Below are 18,614 nucleotides of genomic sequence, written 5' to 3'. Positions count from 1 at the left end.
ATAATAAGACAAATCAGTACTATTAATTAATGTGTGATTATGTTCCTTTTCAATATCAAGACTTTATGTTTGAAAATTTGATAATTCATACCGACACTAACTATATATATAAAGTTATAAATTGCTCTAGAAAAATATAATATATTATTATCAAATAAATACAAAAGGAAAAAAATATAAAATTCTATTTAGTTATTGAAGGATGTTGATATTTAAAACTTTGGGTATGATACAGGTTGGTTAAAATTTTAAATTAGCATTATTTTAAGTTAATATAAATAGAAATGTTTTATTTTGATATATCAAGATTCAAGTGGCATTTTGTTATATAAGTAGTCAATAAATTTGTACTGCATGGACATTCCTCTATTCACTCACTCATAATCATATTATATACTCCTATATTGTTTGAAGAGTATTACAGAGCTAAAAATAATGGGAGGAGGAAGAAATGGGAGTAATGATGGTAACGTTATGCCGCATCATGTTTTGCTAAGAGGAGGAAAACGAGAGAGTGGTTATAGCCATGGCTTTTCTTTATCTCAAATTCAAACACTCTCTTCTATCTTTCAAGCTTTTATGCCTTTTCACCTCTCCTCCACCAACTCTACTGGACCTCAGCCTCCCCTTGCAGATGAGGTATTTATTCTTCAAGATAATTAAGAATACCCTTTTGAATTTCATTTCTGCGTGTGTGTGTGCGCGCTGTGAATGAGAGAGAGAGAGAGAGGGACTGAGTGTGTGTGAGAGAGGGGAGGAAGGGAGGGAGGAGAGAGAGAGAGAGAGAGAGAGAGAGAGAGAGAGAGAGAGAGAGAGAGAGAGAGAGAGAGAGAGAGAGAGAGAGAGAGAGAGAGAGAGAGAGAGAGAGAGAGAGAGAGAGGTGTTTGTGTGTTGTGCACTGTATGCAGCATGTCATGTTTACTTTTCAATATTAGGGGTCTAATCTTAAGGTCATGTATTGTCAAAAGTTATATATTTTGTTTTGCTTTTGAGTAAAAGTTGTTATCATGCACGACGGTGGGATGTGTAGGTAGCGGAGACAATGAAGAAGACACTATTACCACAAGCTACGATCTTGATAAAATTAACACTCAGCTTGCTTTCAACAAGACTGGGAACTTTATTGCTCTGTGGATTTGTGTGTCTGGACCGGAGTTGGCCATTCATTATCAGGTTTTCCGAATTACCATTGAAGAAAAGAGAGGAGATTCTCTTGAAATGGTCATCGCAAACCAATTTTCCGCTGCCACTGCGCTTGGTATTTGCCCTGTTAAAGGCCTTCTGCTGCTACACTGCTTTCTCTTGGGTACGCAATTTTCACTGCTTATATTTTACTTGCTCGTTTTACCGTTTTTTCTCAAAATATCAAATTTTGTCGTTCTAAAATTTATTGAAACTTGTTGCATATGATACGATGATGAAGTTGTATTCTTGTTGTTGTTAAATTACGTTGTTCAAATTATGCATAAACTTATAAGTAAATTAATACTTAGGAGATGTGGATTAATGGAGTTGTATTCTTGTCGTATTCGGGTTTTGTTTGTGTCAATTATGGGCTCAAAATCATTATGGACGAGATGTATAAAAGAGAAAACAAGTTAAGAAACACTTGGCTGCCCTCCACCCACGTCATGATAATGATGCCTTTGTCTTGTTTGTCCGATGCTATGGAACTTTGTGGTAACCACCTAAGTAAGCCTCTAACTCCCCATGTTTCTACTCTTTTGGACATGAGTGAACTCATGGATCAACTTACATACTAGGGGCCAGGGGGGACAAACATATCCGGCATGCCTAATACTCCACTCTCTTAAATTTGGATTCTTCAGTTATGATTTAAGCATTTAACACACGCCGGCCAGGATTATCTAAATTCACAATGTAGAATTTTTAAAATAACATATCTCCAACCAAATCATATGTTGTGTTCAATTAACTGAGAAAACAAAACTACTTCTGTTTTTTGTGATTGGCCTCAAAGTGATTCTAATATTATTATACCACATAAATTGTTTCTAAGTCCGTAGTTAAGGGAGTTATATGAGTACTAGGAGCATTATCTTTGTAAAGAAATTGTCTCATGTTCAACTAATTACATGCTTAATTATAAAATTATTACAGATCTCAATTATGTAGTTCTTTCACACAAGTTAAAGAGTATTTCTTTTGTTTTTTTAACCGGGACATTAATTTGTTGCAGACCGATGAAAATTCCAAAAATCCAGCATATGAGGCAATTGGATACCATGTAGGTAATGAAGAAAATGTAACCAGCACACAAAAGGAGAGACCTCTTGAAAATGGTATTATAGAATCCAAGGATTGTAATGGCTCAAGTTTCTTGGAGTCTCTTAAACAGAAAGACCTAGAAGTGACTGAAGACGCAACGTCGTTTCGGATCAAATGTGATGTTGTGATTGTAGGTTCTGGTTGTGGAGGAGGAGTTGCAGCTGCACTGCTTGCAAGTTCTGGTCAAAAGGTAGTGGTTCTTGAAAAAGGGAACTATTTTGTGGCTCAAGACTACTCTCTGATGGAAGGACCATCAAATAATGAGCTATATGTAAAGGGAGGTTTGTTATCATCAGATGATGGTAGAGTTGTTATAAAAGCAGGATCAACAGTTGGAGGTGGGACAGCTGTGAATTGGTGCGCTACTCTTAGGACACCGGATGATGTGCTTAAGGATTGGTCCGAGTCTCAGAAGCTTCCATTGTTTGGAAGCTCCGAGTATCAAGATGCAATGGATGTTGTGAGTAAGAGGCTTGGTGTGACATATGGTTGTCCAGAGGAAGGGTTTTCAAATAAAGTTATTCGAAAAGGGTGTGAAAATCTTGGGTTGAAGGTTGAGAGGATTCCTAGAAATTCACCAGAAGATCATTATTGTGGTTCTTGTTCTTATGGTTGTACGAAAGGACTTAAAAGGGGGGCCGATACTACATGGCTTGTGGATGCTGTTCAAAATGGTGCAGTGATTTTAACTGGTGTAAAAGCTGAGAGATTTGTATTAGGGGAAGACAATAATGGTGGTGGTAAAAAGAGATGCTCAGGAGTCATGGCCAATGTTGTTGGCAAGAACATAACTAAGAAACTGCAAATTGAGGCTCGCATAACAGTTTCTTCTTGTGGAGCTCTTTCAACACCACCGCTGATGATTTCAAGTGGATTGAAAAACAAAAATATTGGTAGGAATCTTCATCTTCATCCTGTCATATTTGCTTGGGGCTATTTCCCGGAACATACTTCAACAATTGGAGGGAAGAGTTATGAAGGCGGGATTCTTACTACACTTCACAAGGTGGAGTCTGCGGATTCCAAAGTTCAATCTATCATTGAAGCTGCTGCAACAGGACCTGCAACATTTGCTGCAATATATCCTTGGACTTCCGGGCTTGACATGAAAGATAAGATGGAAAAATTTGCAAGAACTGCAGTTTTATTCAGTCTAGTGAGGGATCAAAGTTCAGGGGAAGTGAGATCAGAAGGTAGGGTTTCGTATGATATTAACGAGCAGGATGAAGAAAATCTTAAACAAGGACTGCGACGAGTCTTAAGAATTATGATTGAAGCAGGAGCTGTTGAAGTAGGCACTTTTCGGAATGATGGGCAGAGGATGAAATGTGAAGGGATTAAAAGTGAAGATGTGGAGGAGTTCCTGGATGGCGTGGCAGCGGACGGAGGGCCAAAGTCGAACAGAGAACATTGGGCTGTATATGCATCTGCACATCAAATGGGGAGTTGCAAAATGGGTGCCAATGATGAAGTAGGTGCAGTCGATGAATATGGAGAAAGTTGGGAAGCAAAGGGCTTGTTTGTTATTGATGGAAGTGTATTGCCAAGTGCAGTTGGAGTTAATCCTATGCTTACTATTTATTCTACTGCTTACTGCATCTCTAAAAAGCTGGCGGAGTCGATGAAGAAAGAAGAAACGATAATATAATTTAAATAATTTATTTCTTTTTGTATAACAGAGCAAGTTGTGTCATTAAACGGATGCTAAATAAGTCAGTGTAATAAAATAAATAATCAGTCCTACATTTCATTGTCATTTTATGAAAAACTTCACACTGACCAGTCATCCTACATATTAAGAGCTGACTTGTATTTTAATTTTCGACCTATATACAGAACAGAGGTGTTAAATTGAAATCCAAAATAGATCTTAAACGACCCGTGTTTGGTTACAAATTAATTAGTTATAGTGGACCTACATAAATTCCACCAATTAAAACATTCTAAATTTTCAAGTCACCAATAACACTTTGGGACCAAATTTTGGTATCTATTTGGTACATCTAGCACTACTATATACATACATATGTAACATTTCCGCCTTATACAGTGAAATAAACGAATATTTAATTGGTGAAAGAAAGAATTAAATCAGTCGTGGTTATATCATGATGCCCTGTAATTTAGAAAATAGGCAAGTCAGAAGAATGAAACGGTTTTACATTTAGCTATACTTGAACTTCGAAAATGAGAGGTTTTCAAGTTTCTTGACAAGCAGTAACTTCAGCATCGGGCTACTAGTAACACTCTGGATACGTGGAATACATAAATGTTTGGACACTAATTTATCTGTTTTATTTCACTGACTGGTAAACCTATCACAATCAATTTTTCAACTGAATTCAACAGCATCCAGTAAAAAAGGGGACCACAGATAATTGGAGTTTAGTCAGGCAAGAAAACACATTTGCTCATGGTATATTTTTAATGTTATTAAACATTGGCACGCAAGAGTCTTCTAATTATCTAGGTAATAAATTCACAAAAATGTTCCAAATCGAGCAGATAATTAATGGGATTCACAGAACTCAACTAGCAGATGCTTTAACTGCCTTTTCAGCTGCATCATCCAAATCCTCTGCTGTGATCAATGTCATACCACTTTCCTGAAGAAATCAAGAAAACTTGTATTAATTGGTTTTAATTTTACTTCCTTTTTTAGGATGATACTGGCAGCCCAGTTTCAGTTATCTCGGAAATCATTGAATAATATTACCTTCAGAATCCTCTTTCCTTGGTCAACGTTGGTGCCCTCAAGACGAACAACAACTGGTACCTTCAAAGAAACCTTTTAACAAAAAACACATGAATCAAGTAGAGTACCAAGTGAGCGATGAAGAATACAGGATTACAATTTAAACTATTAAAATTATAAAAAGCATGATGTGGAAGCACAGAACGACAATAACAGTTCTTGTAAGCATACAGTAATTTACAAATATTATGTCATTTATTAAGACTGTAGATTCTAATTCAAGTGTGAAAGCTTTCTCTAATAGAAGTCTGTCATATAATAATTAATTGTTACAAGTAAAACACTAAAGTAGGAACATCACCATAAAGGTCAAATTTCCATTCATATTGAAATAATACTTCGGCCAACTTAGTTAACAAATTATTAATGACGGTAACAAGTATTGAAACACGATTAGAAAACATATGCTGTAAACTCTAATGACATAAAGAAGTGAATAATACATTATAAAAAAATTTAGTATGTCCGCCAAAATCAATGTCATTCAACACACACCTGTTTAGCAGCGTTGACAATTCCACTTGCTATAACATCACACTTCATTATTCCTCCAAATATATTGACCAAAATTGCTTTAACTTTGTCATCTGCTGTCAATATTTTAAAAGCCTCCACAACCTACCCAAAAGAATCAGAAAGGTCAAGCAAAAATAGATATGGCTGGTAAGAATGACAGCAAATATTCAACTAAGCGAAACTTAAGATGACCCAAAAAAATTTAAGACATCAGAGCTAGATGCATTTTTCTCCAGCCTACAGAGAGTACATGGCTTACTCACATACGAAGCGAAAAGTACCAATTACCTGGTTTTCGGAAGCATTCCCTCCTACATCAAGAAAATTGGCAGGGGTTCCACCATGTAACTTAATTATATCCATAGTTGCCATAGCAAGACCAGCACCATTCACCATGCAGCCAATTTGTCCATCTAAACCAATGTAGTTCAGATCTGCTTTTGCGGCAGCAACCTTCCCAGAAGAAATAAAAGCATTTTCAGTTTCATGACAGTCAATACAAACTGTAAAATAACATTTCCAATGCTATTAAGCAGGGGAACAGAGATGTTGATTTTACAATCTTGTATAAGCATAAGCTACAACAAATAAATGAACATAAAATATAACTTATCCACTTATTTCTAATACAATCATGCATTAGGCACATAAGATACATATGTTCAAGGGAATGTTAACACTATACCTCACGGGGATCTTCCTGAGATGGATCACGAAGAGCAAAAATCTCCTTCTGCCGGAAGTAAGCATTGTCATCAAAGTTCAGTTTGGCATCAGCAGCTACCAACTTGTTATCTGAAGTCTCGGCAAGGGGATTAATCTGTCAATATATTACTGGCTTAGTAACATAATTCAATAAAAAAAATTCATATCAATCATGAGTACTGCAAACAAAATGCATACTTCCAACATTGTGCAGTCACAATCACAAAAGAGTTGATATAACTTTTTCACTTGCTCCATGGATTCCTTTTTGTCAGAAACTTTGGGAGCCAAGCCATCTACAACTTTGGCAGCATCTTCATCTGTGATTCCTTTAAAAACATCAATAGGTACCTGCATACCAAATAGCAACATACATCAAGTCCAAGATAAAACAACACGAAAACAAGATACCTGTATATAGAGATAGAGATGCAGAAATGGTAAAAGGACCTTTATTATCATATCTGGAAATTTCTCAGCAAGGTCTTCAATGCTGGTTCCTCCTTTTTGACATGCAATTATAAGCTGAAGAAAAAATTCCCATGATTGACCTTTGTTAGCAAATTGAGCCACACATGTTGAACTTTTAAATAAGCAACAAGCAAAGAGTGAGTACACATAATGAATATACTAAATGATTCAATGATACATAATCTAACCCAAGGATACAAATCTAACCCAGAAAGAAGAGAAAATTTAATGTCACTAATAAGTACGAGAGCAGTAATGGATACTTCAAGGCAGGAACTGTATACAAAGACATTTTTTTACTACGAAAAAATACACTACAAAATATGTTATGAGAGTCTTGAAAAACTAATTCATGTGAATAGAGAAACCTCAGATGGAGTAAAACTATGTTCATGAACCACTTCAACCACAAAGACTCTGCTAAACCAAGTGAAACATTGCATTAATTCTACATGACAGGCCGAAATTTACATTCAACAGTTCGTCACTTTACAATTACAACAACGCATAGCAGCCTAATTTTTTATATAGGAAAAAATGCAACAAGGTAATAGATGAATGATGTCGTTCAAAAAATTGCCCACCTAAAACCTACAGTTTATAGTAATTTGTATTTAACGAATATAGGGTATTATCTTAATCATATGGTATGCCAAAAGCAACTTCCTAGCAAACCTTGACTATGCTACAGACTATAGTGCATTACTGATTCCGCAGCTATTTCTCACAAGCCTATACAGAAATTTAAATTTTCCACATTCCTGGAACCTGATATATGCTAGTGCAAAGTACATCTTTGAAAACCACCATAACAAAGACATCAAAGACGTATAAATGCACATTCTCCATCATCAGGATTCAAGGGTAACCAACTCCGTATAATACATAACAAGTATGGACTCTTCATGGAGTGAAGAAAGGCATAAACAATGCTAAGATAAAGTATAGATATATAAACCCTTAAAACTTATATGCACTAAAAAGCTTCTTTATAATCGAATTATGTGATAAGGAAGCTTACAGGACCGGCAGTAGTGCGGTCAAGCATGATAGCAAAGTACATCTCATTCACAAGGGACACCTTTTCACACAAGTAGATCTGCACAAGAAAGCAGTAATAATCATATATATAGGTTATTAATTATACCATTGAGTTCTAGTATCTCCTTTCAGGACATTTGAATATAGAAATTAAAAAGGACAGAAACTTCTTTTTACAGAATCACTGCAAGACTTAAGCTGCCTTGGGACTGAAATCATATAGAGTGCATGATGCCATAGAATTGTATTGATCCATTGCATCAGAACTTTATGCTTGCATCAAATTGTCAGAAGCATACTATTGTACAACTCACCAATAACTAGATACTTGGATGTTGGATTTCAATGAAAGGTCAGTTTCCATTTTGCTTAGTGAACTTAATACAATCATAATCCAAAATTATAGTGAACTGAAATTACTCCAGCACATTAATTAAAAAATATATATAAAGATATAAGAAAATTTGGATTGACCTAATTTTAAGAATCCAAAGTCTCCGTGAATTTCAATCACAAGCGTGCTTAAATATAATGATTAGATTCAAATTCATGAGCACAAAAAAGTAAATCATGGATCTCTATACGAATGATAAAAATGCAAGCATAGCATTTGCAACGCAAAAAGTTAAAGTACAGCTAAAGAGTAAGAATTACCTGGTTGACAACTTTGCCTTGTGGGCCAGTTTGTTTAGTAACGAGTGTTTGGCCAAGCATCTTCCCTATAAAGAACAAAAATTAACCAAGTCACACACACTAATCTATCAATATACTAAAGAATCCCATGCATTGTCAATGACTCCAGATATATATCAAAATAGGCCTCTAATTCTCAATAATTTTATAGAGGGTTATGCATGTTAGGAAATCCATTCACCCAACAAAAATGTGTACAAGAACAAAATTGCAAATGCGTCCTGAATTGCACAAAAAGCTGTAATTATGATTTTCCTTGTGCCTAGATAACCTAATTATATTATGAAACAGCATTCTTCATAAGGATTTCTTGTTTAAAGGGGATAATAGTCAATACCAGCTGTTTCTTCAACCTTGTCGGCCTTTACGATGTGAACTCCGCCCTGAAAGCCATTTTTAAAAGTTCCAAGGCCCCTTCCACCAGCAAGGATTTGACTTTTAACAACCAACTGCATCATCGACAAAGTTAATATTAGATCTCAGATTTACATAATTCAGAAAAAAAACTCATGTAAAATGACAATAAACTTTAGTAGGAATACAAAGTAACAACCTGAGACCAATAAAAACAGAAAAATAAAAAATAAAAAAAGACGAACAATTCAAGAACTTCAGCTTCATATTGGCTTCTCAGCTATTTTAATCAGTCAAAACATGTCTAGCTATTCCCACAGCTTAAACATTCCGACTTCGTAGTTTCCAATTCAACATAAACATTAAAGATTGCAAATTAAGACCCACACAATACACACCTTTTACATCCCAATTTTTCCTACACAAATAAGTGAATTACTAAATATGAGTGTACACAATTCTAAATTTGAAGTAAGGAGTTTGATGATACCTCGCTTTTGTTGGGGAACATATCCTTGACAACCTTTTTAACTTCCTCGATCGAGGAAGCAGCAGCACCTCTGGGAACATTCACTCCATGTTTCCCCATTAATTCAGCACCCTGTTAATCCATACAATAAAATCTCCATTAATTACTACTTTTCTCCTGTGTCACAATTTAACAGATACAATGTATTTTTTATTAGAAAATAAAATAAAAATTTCGGTCCAAATGTTATAAATTCGATGTGTTTTTACTGCATACATGAATCAATATGCGTATATACGCTGAATAGATCTATTCAAACAATATGAAAATGGACATCAGTGATATGTATAGAGAGAGAGAGGGAGAGGGAGGGCGATGGGAGATACCTGATATTCGTGAATATTGAGACGGCGGAGCTGCTGTTGCTGCCATCTTCCGGCGACGGAGAGAGATTTCGAGGCGAGCTTGTTGAGTAATCCTCGCACCATCGTGTGTTTAAGTGTTAGTGCGATGCGAAACGAATGAATTGAAAACCCTAGACGACGATCTGCGAATATATAATAGGTACAGATCCTATATGTATCATTCAATTTCTTTCTTCATTTTATAAGCAAGAGAATAATACATTTACATAAGGATCTGTTTGGAATTGCTCTCCTGTTAGAAAAAAGTGCTGCTAAAAAAAGTGTTGTTGTAAAAATCAGATGACTGTTTGGTAATTTTTTTGATACGTATATGTGTTGATGCAAAAAATTAAAAATAATGATGCTTTTGGTAAGGTTTGACGGTAAAATCAGCATCTGCTTCCCGCAACAGCTGAAAAGCAGCTTTTTCTAAAAGCAGGGGGACTTACTTTCTCTAACAGCATCTTTTAGGCCAAAAGCACTTTTCCGAAAAGCAGCTTTTAAATTTTACCAAACATTTTTTTAACTGTTTTTCAGCAAAAAACTGTTGTTGCTGTCTGCAACAGCAATACCAAACATACCCTAAATTATGATTTGTCCGACTTTCTAAGTCTGACTATTCAAATCAAATTATTATTAATAATAAAATGATACTACTCTTTTGTGAAAAATTAAAATTAAGTTTGTAAAAACTTATAGTTTTGTTTACTATAAATATAAAAATTAAAAAGCTATTTAGTGAAAATAAATTATAAAAATAACTAGTTTAATGAGCCGCGCTTTGCAGCGGCCTTGTAAAATAATTTTTCGCCAACTTTTTGTTTTCTTATCTAATCTTGATCATTTGAAAATTATGAATAATAAATAAATACAATAAATTAATAAGTTTCATTAATTTTAGGAAAATATTACAAACAGTGATAGTATATTTATGAGAATATAAGTTAATTATAATTTTTGATATTTATTAACTTTATAATTTGAGAAAATTAAAAAAATTGAATGAGACGATCTCAGATGCGCCAATTAAACGTCCGCGTCTTCTCCTTTATATAAGTATATTGATGATAACTCACCAACGCCATTAACGTAATGAATTGAAAAAATATGTTTTCGAGCAATAAATAAGATTGTGCAACTCCAACTCTAAAATTATTGAGTAATTTACCTTTTGTATCTCTCTTATTTTATGTTTTTACATTCATGATTCAATTATTTTGTGATCATTTCTCCATAGTTGAGGTCTGCAACCTTTTACACACTGATGCTCATTTCTTAAAATAAACTATTAACTTCAATTTTTAGGATAAAATCGGTATGACATATTTGAACCATAATATTTTATTCATATGTGTGTATATATTACATTGGCGAATGTAAATTGAATATCTCGACTTTGTTTCAAGTTTTACGTTAAATTCAGTCCATTCTACATGACTGAGTAGTGTTTTTGTCAAAAATGGGTTGTCGAACAAATTGCTTGGACATTAGCAAATGTTGGTAGATGTTTTGCGGCTTATATCACACGTAGGTGTCATTTTTTTGTGGATAGATGTTTCTATTTATGCTCGAGATCAAGCCATAATCCCAAATTTGATTAGAATGATTCATCGACTTGAAGCAGAGAAATGTAGAATGGAACGCAAGATTCCGGAGTTTTAACTTGAAACAAAAAATAGTTGTATCTTGGGTATTTTGAGTGTTCTTACACGATGGTTATGCTAGTTTTAACCTGGAGTGTGTTCTTCAATTTACTTTTTTCGAACAAAAATAAGGTCTTGAAAATATGTCTATGAAGATGATATAATTGTTAGTGTTTGTGTGTGTGCGTGTTGTTGTTGTTGAATGGAGTCTATATTTATTTTCTATGTAATTTTATTGTTGAAATTAAGGTTATATCGTGCCATTTATTATAACTAGCTCTATAGCCCGTGCAATACACGGGCATGCTCTATATTGCGTTAATTCAATTTTATTTTATAATGGTAATTGCTAACAGTATATTTATGTTATTTTTTGATGGATAAATGATATATTTATTTGTGTATGTGAGCATGAGTATTTGTGGTATGATTACAATGTTGTTGCGATTATTTGTTTTAATTATAATTATTGACAGTATATGCATGTCGTTGCCCGGTGGATTGAGTACGTATTTGTTTGAATATATATGAGTTATTTTTTGGATATGGTGATATTTGGATTGAACGTATTCTTGAAAATTTGACTGAAACAATATAGGTAAGAAGTGATATTTCCTATTGTCCACTGCTAATGGCGATCCATGTGGGTTGTTTTAAAAATATTTGTGGTATTTCTTGTTATCCACTGCTAAAGGTGATCCATAGGGGTTGTTGTAAAAGTGTTTGTGCTTATTTGAGAATACTGCAAAAAATAGTAGTTTGTACATTTATAATTTTATTTTTGATTGTTGTTTGAATATGTATTTTTGACTTCAATAACTTTTCACATCTCTCATTCAATATTAACAAATACATAGTTCTGAACATGTTAGGCTTCTTCTGGTTTCATTTGATACAAAAAACATTACTAAGATTATCTGTTTCAGTCGATGTCATTCTTTCAAGTTGTGACGTGTAAGGTCGCAACTAAACATCAATATAAACTAACACGATCATATGTTTAATGAAGGCTATAAGCTAAAACTTATATGTGTGTCTGTATTCATTTTCTACCATACATTTAAAAGAAAACAACACATGAGAAATAGAATGGTATATAACTCACTTTGGACGATTAAAGAAAATAATAACAAGATATCTTGGAGGTCGATTACTTATACATAACACAATCTTTAGCCAGTATGATGCACGGGCATTCTCTAAATATGTATAAAATATTGATTTGTTTATAATTATTCAATTTGTTTGTATGTTAAAAATGTGATTAAGAATATTTTATGTATTTGATATGTTAAAAATGTGATTGATTAATGATACAACACTTAGTGTCAATACAAGTTTGAATTGTACTTACATATATATACATATATATATATATATGAAAGTTCCTTAATCTTTGTTTAAATTCGAATTTATTTGTATCATAAAAATATAATAGTTAAAGTGACAATAATATACATAATTTATCCAATTAGATGCATAAATAGTTCAATGCACATATGTATGTTCGATACATAGTTTTTTCAGTTGACATCTAACTCATATGTTATTAATTATCAAATTTATAATATGAATACATGAATTATAAATGTTAATATTTAGAATTTTAAATTTCACTGAAATATCAAAAAGTACTTAATTTGAATTAGGTTTATGCTTGATATGTTTCTCACGTATAAGTATTGGATGATATATTATTATGAATAATATTATTGACAAAATATATGTATATTTGGACTTATTACTCAAACATAAATCTAAATCAAAATAAGTAGTTTTTGATATATATTTCAGTGATATTTAAAAATATAAATATTAATGGTGCATTAATTGAAAAAATAAATTTGAAATAAATATCATTAAATTATGAACGGACATGAAAATATGTATACTTTGTTGATTTTTTTAGATTTTTTTATGTGTTTATATTTTAATTGCAGTTAGATTATTTTTTGTGTCAAAAATGTGATTGATGAGTAAAAATTAGTAGCCCGATCAAGTATTCAATTCGAGTATTCGCTTTTAAAATGCTAGTCTGGTTCGAATAAGTACATATACATGTGTGTGTGTGTGTATGTATGTATATATCTATGTATATATATATATATATATATGAATACTAATCATATAAAATTAATAAATTTTAACAAATGATTATTTAGTTAAATAAATTTTACATTTACGTTAATGTATATATAAAGTACACAATGATGAAGCATATTAATGATGCGTCAATTAATATATATTAATTATAAGTAACAAATATTATATAAGTATTAATAGTTAACTAATAAATATTAATTGCGAGAATAAATGTAAAATAAATATTATATAGATATTAAGTAGGAGCATAATAGTCATATAAATTAATTTACTCAACAAACTCGCTTATTGTTGTATTATACTGATTGGGCCTGTATAAATTAATTAGCTATTAAGTATATTTTAATAAAATTTAGTTATTAATGCGTAGAGAATTAAATATCTTATAATAATGGAGGTATTAATACAAAATAAATAAGATGGGGTTAAAATGTCTTTTTACACCTTAAGGGGTATAACAGTCATTTTACTTGATTAAATTGTCTCATTGAAACCCTCACTTGCACTATTATATATATAATATATTGTGATTATATGATCTTATTTAATGATGTTGCAACATATTTTGTAATCAAATAGATAAAGAAACTGTAAGTAGAAGTAATGACAAGTAGACATTAAGAGCATCATACATTACAGTTTTCATAATCATATCAAATTATCCAAAAGAACAACTACCAAACCATGTTTAAATTATTCAAAAGAGCAACCGCCATAAAGTTACAACTTGTTCGACCACAAAATATAATTAAAATACTAATAGTACACAGTAAATGACATTTATCGATGGTTGTTGCAACCGCAATAGCATTAAAGGCCTTCACATGGTCTATAATGCTTTTTTTCCTTTTATCTTTTTAACCTTGCAGCCTTCAAATTTTTCACTGATGTAATATCTTGTCCTAATAGACCTTTAAATGATTCAGCATGAACACTAAGAGGTCTTACCTTTAAGGGGGCTTAAAATGTCTTATGATCCCTTCATGTGAAAAATTTAAATATGATGTAGTAGTATATATTGTAGTGGCATTGGTTTTGTTACTTAGTTCTTGCTCTTTTTTAGCACATACTTTAATTTTTTTTAGTCTCCAAATCAACCATATGAAAATGGCATAAACATTGATTAATGCACTAAAAATAGGATAAAGATATAAATACAAGATTTTAACATATTAAACATAGTGTTATTTTTTTCTTAAATTATGTCCATGTTCATTGCAATAAGAGTTCTAGGTATGTTATATTGTTATACTTCAACAGATTCTTTTCCCACCTAATCTTTCTACAATAACAAAAATATTATAAGTCTTTATAACATAATACACAAGTAAGGTGTGAATAAAAATTGCACATATTTTTTGCAGGTCCTTTTATTATGTGCTTACTCCCCATAATTTCCATATTTGAGAGATGTTCTTTTCCCCTTGTGAATTAAGGGATAATTTTTCCTTAATCATTTTATTTTGTCTGACTTCTTAAGTGGTTCAAGTTCTTGTTTTTACACTTTAGTATCTTGTTCAATTTCAGATTTTTCTTTGTTAACTGAATTTTTAGGGGTCTTAGGTAATTCCTCTATCTTTTTTCTTTCTTTCTCCTCAACAAGCATCCTCTCATGGATCAACAGGCTAAATTCATCCAATGGTTATGAAATAGGTAAAATGAACAATGGAAATTCTACATATTTGACAACATATGGTACCTTTTTGTTGCAAAAGTTGTTGTCTCTGAAATACCAAAATGTTTCTTACCATCTTTCCTAAAATAATCAAGCCATATAGCAAACTTTTTGCCTAGTTGTTGATTATCTATTATCCATCTATTCACTTTAGCAGAATTTTGTAAGGCCATTAAATTAAGATCTAGATCAACTATTTAATTCCTAACAATGGCTTCAATTTCAGCACTGCATTTAACCTTATTCTCTAAGTACTCATTCTTTTATTTAAAATTGGCTAATGACACTACAACTAATTCTAGTTCTTCATTTTTTAATTTAAGATTTTTAATTTTTAGAATTAAATTAGCATTCTTAGTTTTATATGCTAACATGTTTGTTTGTACATTAAACAGTTCTATAGAAATTTCATGCACATTATATTTGTACTCAGATTCAGACATGTAAATATTGGTAAGAGTGAGAATCTGGAATAATTGCGGTGATTCCTCTAAAGAGCCTACTATAAGCGCAAGATTTCCATACTCGTCATCTTCATTTGAATTAGTATCATCCTAACTTTTATCTTCATCTTTGTATGCTTTCCTAGTCTGCTAAACCACTAATGCATTCAATTTCTATTTCAGCTTCTCGTTCTGTCTCTTCAAATATTCGTAAGTCTTTTTCCTTTCATAGGAGTCCTTTCCTTTTTCTTGTTTATGCTTCCTGCAGTTAAAGGCAAAATGCCCTAATTCATTGCAGTTGTAACATCTTGTTTTATTTCTCTCAGCCCAGCTTGACTTGAATTCTTCTCTTGAGCTAGATCCTAAAAAATAGCTTCCTTTCTGAAATCTGCATGTTGAACTATTGGACTTGTAGTTAGCCTTTTTTTTAGAATTTCACGTGATCAAATATAGATGCCATGTATGATATAAAATTATCTTTCAACTATTCAAGTTCCTTCAAAGTGTAGAACTCACTCATATCTTCTTCAGGGTAATCAACTGAAATTTCTACTATCACAATCTCCTTTCCAGCTGTAGAGGGTGAAACTTTAACTTCGGAAGTTTCAGGTTCATAGATCGATCACAAGTGCAGTGGTCTTTGCAAGTGCCAAACTTTTGTTGTCTACGGAACCATATCCATAGATAATAGCCTTTTGTTCATGTTCAAGCTCATACGTTTTCAATTTGCCATAAATGACATCAAGGGCAAAGTCACAAAGTCAATTCTTTCCCTGTTAGATGTATTCTTTTGGTCGAGGTAGAAAAGTAAAGTCAACATAAACTTCCTGTCTAATGAAGAGGATAAATCTTTCCCTTTAATTTCAACTCGCTTAAATGTTTTGTATATCTCTAAAAAACCGAGGACATCATTTCTCTCAGTTAAAAAGTTAAAGGCTTCGTATCAAGACGTTAGGATATCCACCCGATTTTTCTTCATATGTGCAGTACCTTTCATTAACAGCTCAATTATTTCCCACATTTCCTTTGCCATTTTATTACTCATGATTTGGTGACTCATATCATTGTCGATCGATTCCACTATAATTAGTTGAAAGCTTGTATCTAAACGCATTAATTTCTTGTCACCATCAATAATTTTGGAATGATCCATTGGAGTAGATTCTGAGGGAATTCTACCTTGAGTGGCTGAAGTTGATTCAAGAATTACATCTTGCTAGGTCCAAAAGGTAAATACAAAGGGTGGGGTGAATGTATGTTCATCATTTTAAGACTATTAATGTAGGGTAAATTGAAACTTTAAAATGAAATAAATAAACACACGAGATTTCACGGAGTAATTCTTATATTAAGAAATTAAACCGCAAAGGGCGGCTTATACCATTGAACAAATATTCAAAGTTACAAAAAGATAGAGCCAATACAATTATAAGTTATCAAAAAAATGGCTTCTATCTATCACTCTAAAATCTATAACTCTTATCAAATAATTAACAATACAATCAAAGAAGCTATAAATGATGAGTGTATCTAGATGTGTAAGTATTTAATGGTGAGTAAACAGGTGGGCATGATCTCGCATTGTCAAATCAAGCTTTTTGGGTGCTGAGAATAATTTACAATAGCTTCGCACTTTTCAATATTGGAGAGATCTAATTTCTGATCTACTTCTTTTTGATTATATAGGTTGGTAGATGGGGAGAGAGAAAGTGGATACGTGCCAAGCTAATAGCCAAGTAAATTAAGTTACAGCTTGCATATGTTTGTGCAACTTGCGCCTATATACCTATATTTTTAATGACTTGCGCCTAGAAAAATGATCTATACTTAGTTTTCCATGTCACTTGCGCCATCAAGGAAGGGAACCAAGAGCACTTGCGCCTATAAAGCCTTTCACTTGTCTTTTGGAGCTTGTTGCGCCTCCAAGGAGTGGTATAGAGGTCACTTGCGCCTACTAGCATGCAAGGACACTCTTACTTGCGCCAACTAGCTTCTAGAAAGGCATTTACCTTAGAAAAAACCTCACTTGTGCCTCCTAGATACCAGAGTAATGCACTTGCGCTTACAAGCATCCAAGCAAGTAGTTTTCCTTAATTTTTTTAATCAACTTGAACCAACAAGGCTCTACAATACTCTAGTTGCGCCTACTAGCATCTATGAATGGTTTTAACTTAGAAATTGAAGGCTAGTTGCGCCTAGAGGGGCTTCAAGGAAGGCTTAGTTGCGCCTAGAGTGATAAAGCCCCACTTCTGAGATAGTTTATTTCCCATTTCTTCACTATTACTTCTACTAGATCAAAACCAACTCTGATACTTCATTTTTGAGCTATAATTTAAGGTACTTGCTCCTACTAGGCAATAGAGTGGTTATGGTGACTCTAACTACAAGGTAGTGATCACTTTGACTTAGTTTCTGTAGAACGCTTTAACCCTTATAATGTCCCGTCTTCGTGTCTTCAATCCGAGTCTTCGTATAAACTATATAACCTTCATATTCAGATACAAATCCTCACTTAACGATCCTTTGAATGATAGTACTTAGTTTCCTTTCACGAATCACTAACGTCTAGTGCAATGGTCTAGTTCACAAGCGACTAGTTCCGCTCTCAACCTTCATACTATATTCTTTCCATAACATTGTCAAGTCTTCTACCAGATACAATCACTTCACATAGATTCCTTTATGTCTTCACACTAATCCTAATAACCACTTCAAATGACTTCAACCTTATTCATCCACTGTTTAAACATATTAATGAACTTCATACGGATTTCTATTAACGTCTTCTTCACTGCAGCTACCAAGATTATCATGTACATACCCAATAATCAATATGTACCGATTTCAGTGAAACATAGATTATTTCTAAGTCCTTTGTTCTATGTTGAGTTATCCAAACTAGCATTGTTGAGTTATACATACAACTTCAATCTTGCTCAACAATCTCCCCCTATTACGCCTAGCAACCAAATAATAATAGAGAAGCAACAATTTGGAAGATAACTGAACTAACTCCAAAAATAGATCTCTAATCAGCTTTCAAAATTCAGTTC

General features: G+C 32.9%; 2 protein-coding genes across 2 annotated transcripts; one reads left to right on the top strand and one right to left on the bottom strand.

The window, feature by feature from the left end:
• The first annotated feature begins 354 nt into the window (after positions 1–354).
• LOC141707641 (long-chain-alcohol oxidase FAO2) lies at positions 355–4,071 on the top strand. Its single transcript, XM_074510926.1, has 3 exons — positions 355–639; positions 1,031–1,306; positions 2,201–4,071. Exons 1-3 carry the CDS (start codon positions 436–438, stop codon positions 3,935–3,937), a joined length of 2,217 nt encoding a protein of 738 aa, XP_074367027.1. The 5' UTR covers positions 355–435; the 3' UTR covers positions 3,938–4,071.
• A 610-nt stretch (positions 4,072–4,681) lies between these two features.
• On the bottom strand, positions 4,682–9,887 carry LOC141707642 (succinate--CoA ligase [ADP-forming] subunit beta, mitochondrial). Its single transcript, XM_074510927.1, has 12 exons — positions 9,680–9,887; positions 9,315–9,425; positions 8,808–8,919; positions 8,432–8,496; positions 7,758–7,835; positions 6,716–6,790; positions 6,464–6,616; positions 6,246–6,380; positions 5,849–6,013; positions 5,540–5,662; positions 5,006–5,077; positions 4,682–4,895 (listed from the first exon to the last, which is right to left on the bottom strand). The coding sequence occupies exons 1-12, from the start codon at positions 9,779–9,781 to the stop codon at positions 4,818–4,820; spliced, it is 1,269 nt and encodes a 422-aa protein (XP_074367028.1). The 5' UTR covers positions 9,782–9,887; the 3' UTR covers positions 4,682–4,817.
• Between the last annotated feature and the right edge of the window lie 8,727 nt (positions 9,888–18,614).

Source organism: Apium graveolens, chromosome 2 (genome assembly GCF_009905375.1).
Source record: "Apium graveolens cultivar Ventura chromosome 2, ASM990537v1, whole genome shotgun sequence".
In the NCBI taxonomy this organism is placed as follows: domain Eukaryota; kingdom Viridiplantae; phylum Streptophyta; class Magnoliopsida; order Apiales; family Apiaceae; genus Apium; species Apium graveolens.
Note: the sequence above shows the minus strand (reverse complement) of the source record. Positions and strands in the feature narration are given on the sequence as shown.